Source organism: Prunus mume, linkage group LG5 (genome assembly GCF_029339155.1).
Source record: "Prunus mume cultivar Tortuosa linkage group LG5, ASM2933915v1, whole genome shotgun sequence".
Lineage (NCBI taxonomy): Eukaryota > Viridiplantae > Streptophyta > Magnoliopsida > Rosales > Rosaceae > Prunus > Prunus mume.
In genome coordinates this window covers 10658190-10671444 of record NC_142702.1, presented here as the reverse complement: position 1 = coordinate 10671444, position 13255 = coordinate 10658190, and the positions used below count along the sequence as shown (strand labels likewise).

At 46.4% G+C, this 13255-nt stretch overlaps 1 protein-coding gene across 1 annotated transcript in view; it reads left to right on the top strand.

The window, feature by feature from the left end:
• Positions 1-289: 289 nt before the first annotated feature.
• The window catches only part of LOC148916893 (uncharacterized), a 42563-nt gene continuing 29597 nt past the window's right edge, over positions 290-13255 (top strand). The window contains 1 exon segment of the mRNA XM_089052314.1: positions 290-485. Coding sequence (XP_088908440.1) covers positions 290-485 — 196 coding nt within the window.

Here is a 13255-nt window from a genome sequence, read left to right as displayed (position 1 = left end):
GTGATGCTCTTAGCACTTAGTTTCGATGTGAGACTCGTGGGAGTGTATTCAAGGTCGACACGTGATTCTCGACATGTGCTCTGGCAGAATTCCGAGGTAATCTGCCGAATCGGATTGATGTGATGGTTGGTCACTCGGTAGACAATACCAAAGGTTGGCGGAGGTAGTGATACTGCGTTATCAACCCTGAATCGGTACTGAGTGCCTAGAGAACATTTGGTATGGCCCAGTTGAGCGGGTCTCTGGTTTGAGGGCGTTCCACGTGTCACGACTTGAGTGGGTGGTCGATATGGTACAAACAATAGTCCCCAAGTTTCCGATCGAGGAAGGACTTCTTGGTTGGGGACTTGCTTGTGTCCCCGAGCTCCGCATTCTAACCCAGAACGAGCGCTTGTCGTTTGTAAGCGGTGGTGATCATGTAGTCCCCAAGTCCTCAAGCCAAGGGGTTGGTTTGAAGATTGGATGGAGCGCGCATGCAGCCGAAGGTGGGTGAACAGTGCATAAAGGATGAGTTAGGGGCCTGCTTGGTACGAGAGGTGAGTGAAAACAAGACCCATGCATGTCCGCTGCGTTCGACATGAGGGGTGAGTGAAAACAAGACCGAGCTTGCTCGCTGCGTTCGGCACAAGGGGTGAGTGAAAACAAGACCTGGAATACTCGACCCATGCGTGCTGCCGATCGGCACGAGAGGTGAGTGAATACTCGACCCGTGCATGCTTGCCGTTCGGCACGAGGGGTGAGTGAAAACAAGACTGCGGCGTGCCGTCGCTGCCTGCATGAGGGGTGAGTGAAAACAAGACCCAGCAACAAGACCGTGCGTGCTGCGTTCGTACGAGGGGTGAATGAAAACAAGACCCAGCGTGCTGCTGCGTTCGGCACGAGAGGTGAGTGAATACTCGACCCGTGCATGCCTGCCGATCGGCAAGAGAGGTGAGTGAATACTCGACCAGTGCGTGCTCTGCCGCTCGGCATGAGGGGTGTGTGAAAACAAGACCCATTGCTTGCCTGCCGTTCGGCACAAGGGGTGAGTGAAAACAAGACCCATGCGTGCGCTGCTCGGCACGAGGTGAATGAAAACAAGACTCCATGCATGCCTACCGTTTGGCACGAGGGGTGAGTGAAAACAAGACCCATGCGTGCCTGCCGTTCGTCAAGAAAGTTGTTGTCTTAAAAAGGAGAGGAATGGAGAAGTCGAAACGTCGAAGTGTAGGCGCAAAGGGAAGGTGAGAGCGCTTGGCTCCCCTGTGCATGGGTGACACATGTCGACAAGGCGGTGAAGAGTTGCGATGTTTCGATTCCCGAAGCTAGGCTCGTCCTATAAAAAGGAGGAAGAGGACGGTAGGAGGAGGTACTTGAGTTTTTGAGAGCAAGCAGAGCTTGTGAGGCGATTTTCGACGAGGGTATTGTTTGCCCGTTTGCGCGCTTACTCCTGTGATGGAAGGGCAAAGTTCCCCAACTGCTTTGAGAACCATAGACCTGGTCAACAAGTCAGCTTTCTTTGGTGTGAGAGCGTGCCACATCGCTAGTAATAAAAATTCTAGCAGACTTTAGTTTGAATGGATAACTTGCGCCTAAGTTACCTTGATTTGCAAACAAACGATTGTGAATTTGGGTGAGGAATATCTCCCAAGTAAGTTCTTTTCTTGCCTGCAGACATCGTGAGGACTTTAACAATTTATCTCAAGTATAAAGAGGTTGTCTCCGCGAATGGTTGATGAAATTTAAACTGCTTTAGGCGAGAATGATGGAATTTAAACTGCTTTTAGAGCAAAAGCGATGGAATTTAAATCGCTGTTTTAAGCTGTAAGCCCTTTGTACAAAACTATAACAATAAATACTCATGCTAGAGAGATGAAGATACTGATTGGAACTCCATTCTGCACGATGGGAGGCTCGCATTCGGGCCGGATTAGGAATGTCCGGCCGGATTTGAACCGTCCGGCCGGATCGACCATTTGGCCCGGCGGACTGGAATGTCGGGCCTGGACTGGAATGTTGACAACTCGATTGCTAAGCTTCAACTTTAAATCGATACCAAAGGTTGATTCTGGCAGAGCTTCAATGTACTTTAAGCTTGTGTGAAGCTCTACGAGTGGCGAAGTGACTGCGCTTCTGATCACCGTAGGCGGCGTAGTGGCTCGCATTCTCGAGGACTTGTGGGCTAGAGATCACTGTGAAATTTGTTGAGGTTTTCACGTTTGGGAAAAGCCTGCTTGTAACAGAGAAACTTCGTTTTGAATGACTTATTTTCTAAGTCCGAACCTTGGGAATTCTAATCTAAAGCTGGTTTTCACTTGGAATTCAAGTGAGCTTCTAGTTGATTTTGAGTTGTTTGTGTTGGTGTCTTGGCTCAATGAGCTTTGGTTGCTTCAGTGTTTTGAAGGTTTTTTGAGATCAAGTGATCATTTTGAGTTTTTGTTTTTGATTGATTTTTTGGTTTTTTGCGTGTCTTCTACCCTGTTCACTCCTTCTTGTATTTATAGTAAACTGTTTCTTCTCGAGTAGGGTGATTGTGTTTTTTTATTGGCGGCAAAGATATTTTCCCCCATTTTCCTTTTTTCTTGATTTTGGCAGATAGGCTCTCGGATAGCGATCACTGCTGCTTTTCACCGCCTTGTGATATTTTACCCGTGATGGTTAGTTTGATTCCTTTTGGGACAGCTCCTCGCTCTGCTTATCCTCTCTCGAGATTGTAACTTGCTTATCTTCTTGGGAGAATTACCTTCTCCGAGAAGACAAGAAATTCTCTGATATACATATATAAGAGGGATTTGATCTTCGCCTTCGAATCAACTTGATGTCATGAACCTTCAATCACTTCTTCTATGGCAGTTGCCATTGCGATTTCCGTGATTTGTCGACTTCCGCCATTGTGACTTTTATCCAAGCTGCCATTGTGATTTTTTATCCCGCAGGTTGCCACGGATTGTTCCTTCTTCTCGACTCTCTTCTTATTATGTTGGGCCTGTGAGGCCCAACTCAACTTTGTTTGCTCGATGAGCCTTGGGCCGACTCTTCTCGGTTTTGGGCTTCCATCTTTTCAACTGGGCTGGATGTGTCAATTTTTAGCCCAAACAATGCCCCTTAAGTTTGAATCGCTTTGGAAGCTTTCAGACTTAAATGACATGGCCATTAAATTGGCTGCTGGAAATTCTCTGCAATGTAAAATGTATAGAAGTACAACAAAGGGACAAACTTAAAGCACGTATAGAAACAAAAGTACAAACTTAAAGCATGTATAGAAACAAAAGACAAACTTAAAGATGTATGGAAACAAAGGGTAATTTTGAAAGGAATCAAAAGATTTAGTGTGTAATCTTGTGTTCGCCCTGTGGTCGCATTTGTAGAGCCCGCAATCCCACATGGTTGGATAAAACTTTTTAACCATTTGCCATTGATTGGGGCCGATGAACTTCTCCATCCCTATCCTACAACCTGTATGCCCCCATTCCGAGGATCGATTGATTATGAAAGGCCTTCCCATGTAGGCGACCATTTTCCATAACCACCACATGGGTTCCGAGGGCGAATCGCCTTCCGACTATCTCCCTTCTTCAAAACTCTTGTCCTCTGACTCTCTTGTTGTAGGCCCTGATACAGCTGTTTTCCTGCCAGAGTTTGTTGAGAGTGTCTATTCTCGCCTGCATCCAATCCTTCCAGCCCAGGAAGATAGCCGGGAGTAGTTTTTCCTACTAAGTCATGTTGGTGAGCAATTCCTGAGGGACTGAACAGCTATCTCCATAGGCAGAATTGCATCATGACCGTAGGTTAACGCATAGGGAGTCATGCCAGTCGCTTCTCTTTTTGAAGTTCTATATGCCCACAGAGTTTCTGCCTTCTCATGCCATTGTTTCGGATTCTTCTCAAGCATTTTCCTGATAATGTTGATGATCACTTTGTTGCTTGATTCCGCTCCATTGGCTTGGGCATAATAAGGAGTGGATTGGAGCACTGAATTTGAATGCCTCTGCCATGTCCAGCATTTCTCCTGATATGAAGGAGGATCCTCTATCAGTTGTGATTGATTCTGGGATGCCAAATCTTTGGATAATCTGCTTTCTATGAAAGTGATGATCTCTTGAGATGTAGTAGATTAATGCCTCGGCTTCCACCCACTTAGTGAAATAGTCTATGGCAACAATGATAAAGCAAGGTCGCTGGGTCGATAGATCTTACCAATGAGATCCATTGCCCATCCTCTAAAGGGCCATGGTTTTACCACCGATTCATGGGAACGATGGAGCTCCTGCTGGATGGACGGTCTTTGACAAGATTCACACCCTGGAATAGTTAATGCAATCTTTCATCATGGTTGGCCGTAGTAGCCATATCTCCTAATTAACCAGACATTTTTCTCCCACCTTGATGTGCTCCACAGATTCCTTCATGGGTTTCCATAACTTTCATGTATTCTTTCTTTCCGAGGCACCTTAAAAGCACCTCATCCTTGCTCTTTCTGACCAAATCTTCATTCCACACAAGGTAGTTTAAAGCCATGATTCTGACTCTTTCAGAGGGCAAAGTTGGATATCGAGATAGGTCATGATAGGATTTCTCCAATCATCTCTAAAGTGATTGTGTGGCGTAGTTGACATCTATCTCCATCCTCAAGCTAGAACAGATGGTAGGCTTTTCTTTCCTACTGATGATTCTTTGTACACATCTTGCATTTGTAACGCTGTTATACTACATGGGCCAATTCATTGGTCAAATTTTCTTTCCTTGGGATATGTTCCCAAGTGGCTTCTCAATGCAGAAGATTCCTGGCTGCCACCAAGTAGACAACCAAAGAAGGGCTTAGGCACTTGTATTCTCCAAAGAATTTGTTTCAAAACGAGCATGGAATCTCCTGCAGAATCTTCCACAGATTGGATTCCTAGTTCTACCAATATCTCTAAGCCAATGATTAAGGCCTCATATTCACTGTTGTTGGTGCATTGGAAATCCAATTGAAAGAGTAGTGTTCGATTCCAAGTGGTTCTTCCAAGACAACCTCGCCTCGTGGTTATATCGCTTTTGATCCATCAAAGTATAACTTCCAAGGTGCAAGATGAACTGAGTAGATAGGATTGTTGAGGCAGGTGTGAGCTCTGGTCAATAGATCTGCATTTGCTATGTCTAAAGAGTCCATATTTTCAACCTCCTCTCCGGGATGATCTGCTAGGAAGTCTGCCACACTTGTCCTTTGACGGCTCAGGAACATATCAAGGCAAATTTCTGGCCAAGGTCCATTTTCCACCCCGCCTTCTTAGCATTGGTCTTGTTAGCATGTATTTGATCGACTGCTTTGGCAATGATATAGATGGTGTATGGCAGCATGTAATGTCCAGCTTTACTAAGCAAAGTGAAGTACAAGGCTAGGCAAAGTCTTTCAATTGCGAATATTTTCTTTCCACTTCTCTGAGTTTTGCTTAGGTAATAAACCGCCTGCTCCTTTCCTTCCTTGTTATCTCCCAACCAATAAACTTCCAATGGATACTGATGCAGTATATAGAGCTTGAGTGGTCTGCTTCTCCTTGGTGGGGACAGAACTGGTGGATTTGAGAGGTAATGCTTGATTTCCTCAAAAGCTTGTTGGTGCTGTTCTTCCCACTTAAAGGTTTGTTCCTGTTTTAATCTTAACAAAGAAGAGAAAGGCTGGATCTTTCTGCAGAATTGGATATAAATCTCCTTAAAAAATTAATTTTTCCTAAGAGACTTTGCAATTCCTTCTTGTTCCTAGGTGGCAAAGCTTCTATGATGGATCTTGCTTTGTTTTTGTCGATCTCTATGCCTCTTTGGTGGACCAAGAATCCTAGGAAATTTCCCGCTTGAACTCCAAAACGCATTTCTTTGGGTTCATTTTCGCTTATGTTGCCTCATTCTTAGGAATGCTCTTCTTAGATCCTCATGTGGTTTCTCCTCCGTGATTTAATCACAACATCATCAATATAAACTTCTGTGAATGTCCAATCATATCGTGGAAAATAGAATTCATTGCCCTTTGATAGGTAGCCCCTGCATTTCTCAAGCCAAAAGGCACATGTTGTATTCAAAAGCACCTATATGCCCCGGACACATGAAGGTCGTCTTGTGGATATCTTCTTCGCCATCATGATCTGATTGTAACTCGCTGCAAGGTTATCCATAAAAGATAGCATCCGTTGTGAGCAGCTCCATCTACTAGCATGTCCGCCATTGGCATAGGGTACTCATCCTGGAGAGGCTTCATCAGAGTTTCGTAATCCACGCAGACTGACCGCCCCAGCTTTTCCTTTTAGAACTGCTGGTACAATGTTAGCTAGCCAATCAAAGATAGATGGCAGTGCCTGATGAATCCCGCTTGAGCAGCCTTTCTATTTCTTCTTTGACTTTCGCCTCGTGTCCATGGACATCCTTCTTCCGCCTCGCTTGACCGGTAGGTATCCTCTTGATTGGCAACTTGTGTTCTACCAATTTCCCTGCCTAATCCCGCATCTCATGATAATGCAAGCAAAATCTTTGAACTCTTGCGAAGTGCAACGAGTTCATTCTTAAGTGGCTCTTTCAATAGTGCGCTGATAAAGGTAGGCCTTGGATCCTCCCCTGCTCCTAAGTTTATTTCCGCAGGATCTTCTACCTCGCAGAGAGTCATCCAAAGGCGTCTGTGCAAAATCTAGCACTTCCTCCTGTAGTTCCTCTTCCTCCCTGGCTTTCCGTGCTTTCATGAGTGAATTCGCCATATTGATGGCTGAATTCTGCGCAAAAAACTTTCTTTCCTCCCAGTATATCAACAATCTTTTTGTAATGGACCGATTGTTGCACTCGATCCTTTTCTTTGTTGATTGGGACTAGACATTAGTGCTATGGAAATTTAGAACAAAAGGTCTGTTCCAATCCTCCAAGGAATTGGTTAGACCTTCTTCAATGAGCCTCTGGGCCGTGACACCATGGCGGGCTGCCTGTTGACTCCAAAGAAGGTGAAAGGACCAAGGTCATCATGATAATACCTTGCCTCACAACACATGGCAGAGTAGAAATGGCCGTGATCGCCTCTATTATCTCCATGTAGCCTTCTTCATTCCATAAAGCTAATCATGATGAAGAGTGGAAGGAACACATAGACTCGTGAATCCATGCACAAGCAATGCATTGTAAGTGGTAGAGGTAGTTTCTACCACAAAGAATGTAACCTTCAGCTTCTTGCTTCCTACTAAAACATCCACATCTAGGATCCCAAGGGTTTTGGTGATGCCTCCGCGAATTGGTGACGGTCAAAGTGTTGGAATTAAATCCTTCTGTTTCACCATTTTGCTCAAAGATTCAGGAGGCAGTAAGGTTGATGGCGCACTCCATCTACCATAGTTTTGGGAATAGGAACACCCCCAAAGTTTGCTGTTATAAACAAGGGTCCGAGGTGGTTTGCCATTTCTTTGGTTGGTTTGGAGAAGCAAAGTGATCTCTAGCCAACTTGTGGTTGTTCCTTCTCGTCCGACGCTCGCTTGTTGCTCGCCCTTCTTCCGCTTCGCCAACCTCGCATTCAAAACTTTCTTGGGAAAATACGCTCCGCCTGCAGTGCTCTCTGCTCTTCTACGCCTGTAACTTTTCTCGCATGAACACCATATTGATGCCTAGGTCAAGACTTAACAAGTCCTCCACCCTCGCACCAAGGCCCCAGCTTCGTGCATCCACCTCCGTCATAATCCATCTGCTTCATCACACTCCGCCCATTCTCCTAGTTCTTCTGCTCCGAGGAGCGATTCGTCATCCAGATGGTTCATAATCCAGCGCCTTCATATTCTCAACCACCTACTTGCCCTTCTTCCGAATAGGATCGGTTTTTTCCTCCGTCGGGAGTTTTAAGTAGATTTTCCGAGGCGGAGGCGAATGGATAAGGTTTCTTTGAGGATTCGCTTCTTTCAACTTCGTGGTTGAGAGATTGCTTGTTCGTCTCAAATATTTCTGCTCTTCCTTTGGGCAATTGGCCTCGGAAGCACCTGCGTATGCTCGTTATTGAGGAATGTGCAAGATCGCTCTCAACCTCCTCCTTGGGTTCCGTCGCCCATTGTTGGTCCGCCACTTTTCCCGGCTGTAATACCACCTGCGCTTCAATGATGGCTGCCAAAGGTTTATCACTGGGCACTCTTATTGATTTTTCTTCCTTAGGTCACTTAGTCATTCTCGCGTTGGATTGACAGCCTAGGTAGTTTTTCCGTCTCGCCTTATCCTCGGGCGTGGTTCCAATCCTGCCAAAAACACTTGGAGTGGGCAGATCCGCTTTTCCAGATTACTCCACCACCACACTTGCACGCGCAGAGCACTATTCCAATTAAATGGTTGCTTTGGTCTTTCCATAGTCTCCTTGAAACTATTCGCTACCGAGTCACTCTATAGTCGCTCGTTCTTCCTTCGCCTCGCCAATTTAGGCTTGACCATATTAACTTGTATGGGAAAAGGATCTGTGGTGACGGATGGAGGTTTTTTCGCTAGTCACTTTCCCACTATATTCCTTCTCAGATAACATCTCTCAAAACAACACAACTATTGGTAGAATGATTCCAAGAATTGTGCCATCGCACCGTCTCGCCCTTGAGTTCTTCTCGTTTGGGCATTCTGTGAGGCCTCTATTGCTTTCAGAGTAACATTTCATCAAACAAAGCATCTACTTTGGTCGATCGAAGAATATACTTTGTTCGCATGGGTTTGTTTGGAACGAACCCTCCTGTGAATGGTGGCGGCTTTTGATCCCTTGGAGGCTTTGTAAGGGTTTTACAACTGATGGGATGCTTTAATTTTGCCATTTCCGCAACTGCAACCTCTCTCTCCTCCGACTCCTTGCATCTTCTTCTGACTCCACTTCAATCATATGTATTGAGGAAGAAGGGGATTTGTAATACGTGCCTTTGGAAGAGTTTCTTTCTGCTGTTCCTCCCGAGCATTCGATTTGGTCGCATCCGTTTGCCAGATTTCCAAACAACATCCCATCAAATCTTTTCCTCAAAGAAATTTTGAGGGCAGCCTGAGCCATTTGGATGAAGTGTCTTTCTTCGATGGGGATTCGGCACTTCATTTTGAGCTCAACGAACTGTGTAAGTCTTGGGCAGGTTCATCTTCGCCTGCTTGAGAGCTAAGGTCACCATGGGACTTCGTCAACTCGTAGTAGTAGTCATGGATAGAATTTGCGCCGCAAAGTTAGTGTACTGTGAAAGCTTGTCCGCAGAGAGTTCCAAAAAGTCTTAGCTTTTAATAAGGTTACTCTCATGGCTATGCATTGTGGAAAATCGCTTCACGTGCTCAACCGATGAAGCATGAGGATCCTCTCCGCTGAATAAAGTGAAGTTTGGTACTTTAAAACCTGGGGACAAGGGTATCTGATCGATGTAAGGTGGATATGGCTTCCTATAGGTGGGCCTTTCCCCTCCCGCTTCGTGCTCCATCATTTCCGATCATCCTCTCTAATGCCCCCACGCTATTTAGGAGCATTACTGGGAGGAGGTTTTGTCCTCTGCTCTGGGCCGAGCAACTCTCGCTCTAGCCGAGAAATCGTGGTTCTCGCCTATATGGTCTAGGCGTAACTTCTTCCCCGGCTCCTCCGCCTTCTGGGCAGCTCTGGGTGGTTCCTCCAGCTTGCCTCGCTGCTTTTGTCGCTATTGGCATAAGGATAGTTTCTCTGCCTCTCCTTCCTCTTGTGGAGGGAATGGATTGGGGTCCATCCTTTTGGGCCTGGAGGGTATTATTCGCTGCCTCAGTACTCCAGGGAGATGTCAGGCCGCTTTGTCGAAAAGCCGAGGTTCTCGCCGATTCTCGCGGACTTGTCCCCGCAAGAGCTTCCGATTACACGCTCTGGACAGAACCACTTCCCCGGTCCACTCGATCTCCTGCTCGGGTATCCCGCCACTCTGCGGCACCGAGAGGAATCCTCGATATGGCCATGCTAATCTCCGGGGACCATAGGAAGGTCTAGTTGTCGGACCACCTCATCGGGGATTTGCATGGCGCCATGGCAAACTTCGCCCTTCCCGAATTGCTCGCTGACCTCGCCATTGCATCATGGTGTCATATTATTTAGGGTCTCTGGCCTCCTTTGTGTCGTGACTTGTCGAATACAGTCCTCGACGTGTTCATCCTTCGAGCCACCCCGACTCCTCCCGCCGCGGCCGCCAGTACAAAATAATGCCGCATCACTTTCCGATTCTTCCCGAGGGCCACTTGGTTTATTTCATGTCATGGTGTAGGTTCTGCTAGAGCTTCCAAAAGATTCGCGATTGGTAAAGAACTCAATGAGAAATGTATATGAGAAGTCCCATCAAGCAACAAATTATTTGCCCGCTTGGCGCATCTGTGGATGGAAGGGCAGTTCCTAACCGCTTTGAGAACCATAGACCGTCAACAAGTCTTTCTTTTGTGAGGAGGCACAATCGCTAGTAATAAAATTCTAGCAGACTTTAGTTTGGAATGGATAACTGCGCCTCTGATTTTCTGCAAACAAACGACAGAATTTGGGTGTGAGGAATATCTCCAAGTAAGTTCTTTTTCTTTTGCCTCGACTAGTGAGGACTTTAATAATTTATCTCAAGATAAAGAGGTTGTTCCGGCCGTAATGGTTGATGGAATTTAACCTTTAGCAATCCATGGAATTTAAACTGCTTTAGCGTAATCGATGGAATTTAAATCGCTGTGCGTGAATCGCTTTTACAAAACTATAATAACAATAAATACTATGCTAGAGAGATGAAGATACAAACAATGGAACTCCATTTCGCCGATGGGAGGCTCTATTCGGCGGGACTGGAATGTCCGGCCGATCTGAACTGTCCGGCCGGATCGACCGGATGCCCGGCCGGATCTGAAATGTCCGGCTAGACTCGAATGTTGACAACTCGATTGCTAAGCTTCAACTTTAAATCGATAACAAAGGTTGATTCCGGCAGTAGCTTCAACGATAAGCTTGCCTGCGTGAAGCTTCAGTGGCGTAATCGCAGCTTCTTCACCAGGCGGGCGTATGGTCGCTCTTCGAGAGACTCAGTGGGCTAGAGATCGCATGTGAAATTTGTTGAGGTTTTCACGCTGGGAAAATCAAGCTCTTGTAACGAAAACTCGCTTTGAATGACTTATTTTCTAAGTCCGAACTTTGGGAATTCTAATCTAAAGTCGGTTTTCACTTGGAATTCAAGTGAGCTCGTTGATTTTGAGTTGTTTGTGTTGGTGTCTTGCTCAATGAGCTTTGTTGCTTTTCCAATGTTTTGAAGGTTTTGAGATCAAGTGATCATTTTGAGTTTTTGTTTTGATTGGTTTTTTGTTTTGCGTGCGGTCTTCTACTCTCGCTGCTACCTTTGTATTTATAGTAAACTGCTCTTCCGAGTAGGGGTGATTGTGTTTTTTATTGGGCGGCAAAGATATTTTCCCATTTTCCTTTTCTTCACTTCAGCTGGCTTTGATAGGCTCTCAGATAGGCGATCACTGCTTTTCAGCTCCGCTCTTGTGATATTTTACCCAGGATGGTTAGTTTGATTCTTTCCCTCGACAAAGCCCTCGCTTTCGCTTATCCTCTCTCGAGATTGTAACTTGCTTATCTTCTTGGGAGAATTACCTTCCAGAAGACAAGAAAATCTCTCATATACATATATAAGAGGGATTTGATCTTCGCTTCTTCTAATCAACTTGATGTCATGAACCCTTCAATCACTTCTTCTATGGCAATACATTGTCGACTTCCGTGATTTATTGCTACTTCCGCCATTGTCTGACTTTTATCCTGGTTGCTATTGTCGATTTTTATCCCAGAGGTTGCCACGTGATTGTTCCTTCTCGACTCTCTTTCTTATTATGTTGGGCCTGTGAGGCCCAACTCACCTTGTTTGCCTGATGAGCCTTGGCGACTCTTCCGGTTTTTTGGCTTCCATCTTTCAATGGCTGATGTAAGCCAATTTTTGGCCCAAACAGTATTGCGGCGTCAGAGGCGATTTCCGCTAAGTGCACCGCGAAGGCAAACGATTTTGCCGCCCACCACCGAGTGAAACAAGGTATGTTGGAGTGTTTTCCCTCTCAGTATGAATCAAATGCTTGTATACTTGTATGAACACGTAAGAACTTAGATGAACTGAGATGAGCGTAGATGAACATCAGCTCTTGGGCTCTAGGATAGGGGTTTGATTTGCGCATGTCGTTTAGTTTCACTTTGCTTTGTTTGTAGATGTCGACCCCAATCGCTCATAGTCGAGCTCAAGAGCTTTTGATGGAGAAACACTTCAAGTGTAGAAGTAGTGGGGGCTGATAGTGCTAGGCCATCGACGAGTGGGCGCCGGTGGGAGAGGCCGCAAGGAGATGTCACCGCTGCCGACTCGGAGAGGGCGCACACGATGGTAACAGCCGACAAAGGATACCGATGGCGGTCAAAGGACCTTGTGTTTAGGTGGACCATCTAGAGCCGAACGCTGACCGGCGGAGGTGGCGTAAGATCCGCCTTATACAACATTCCGTAGTCTGGCCAAGATACGGATCCTGTGGTCGTGGAATCGTAGGAGCGATCCGGAAGGGAGGTTGTCTTCTTCACTGATGTCTTCAAACACGGGCTTAGGCTGCCACCGTAGACATTTGGCAAAGATCCTCGCAGCGACGATTACTCCCTGCGCTTAATCCAAATTTTAGGATCACACTCGGGACTATCACGGCCTCAAAGATAGCCGTGAGAGGGAGCGGGAAGAGCACCCGCCCATCTATACAAAGCAGACGAAGGCGGACACGACCAGGGTGGTGCACAATTGTCTGGTCAGGTAGAGGTACTTCAGAGTCGGGGTGCCAACCTCGCAAACCTCGCGCCGACGCCGGTGTTGGTCCTGAGCTTGGGAATCGACGGAGTGATTGTGGAGAGGCGTATCCCTACTTCCTTTAGATAGCTCGGTAGGCCCATGGGTGCCGTCAGCAATGGCGTTTTTATTTTTTTCTTTTACGTAAGATAACCGAGGTTGTATGTTGTGTTTCTGTCGTTGAAACGGGTCGCTACGAAGAGGGAGATGGCGATCGAAATGTTCGGGTCAAGAATGAGGAAGGTCGTGGTGCACAAGGCCCTCTTAGACTACAAGAACTCGCTCGTGAGCGGGTCGACGGGCGAGCCCGAAACCTTTCAAGGAAAGACGAGGAAGAAGAAGAAGAGAGGCGGCACGTGAATGTCGCTTGGGCCCGCATGATGCCATGTGATTGTGGCGACGCCGAATCAGCTAACTTCCTTTCTTTTTTTTTTGTGCAGTGGTGTGAGGGCAATGACCAAGCGAAGGAGGAGGAGGTTCAATCGCAGCTC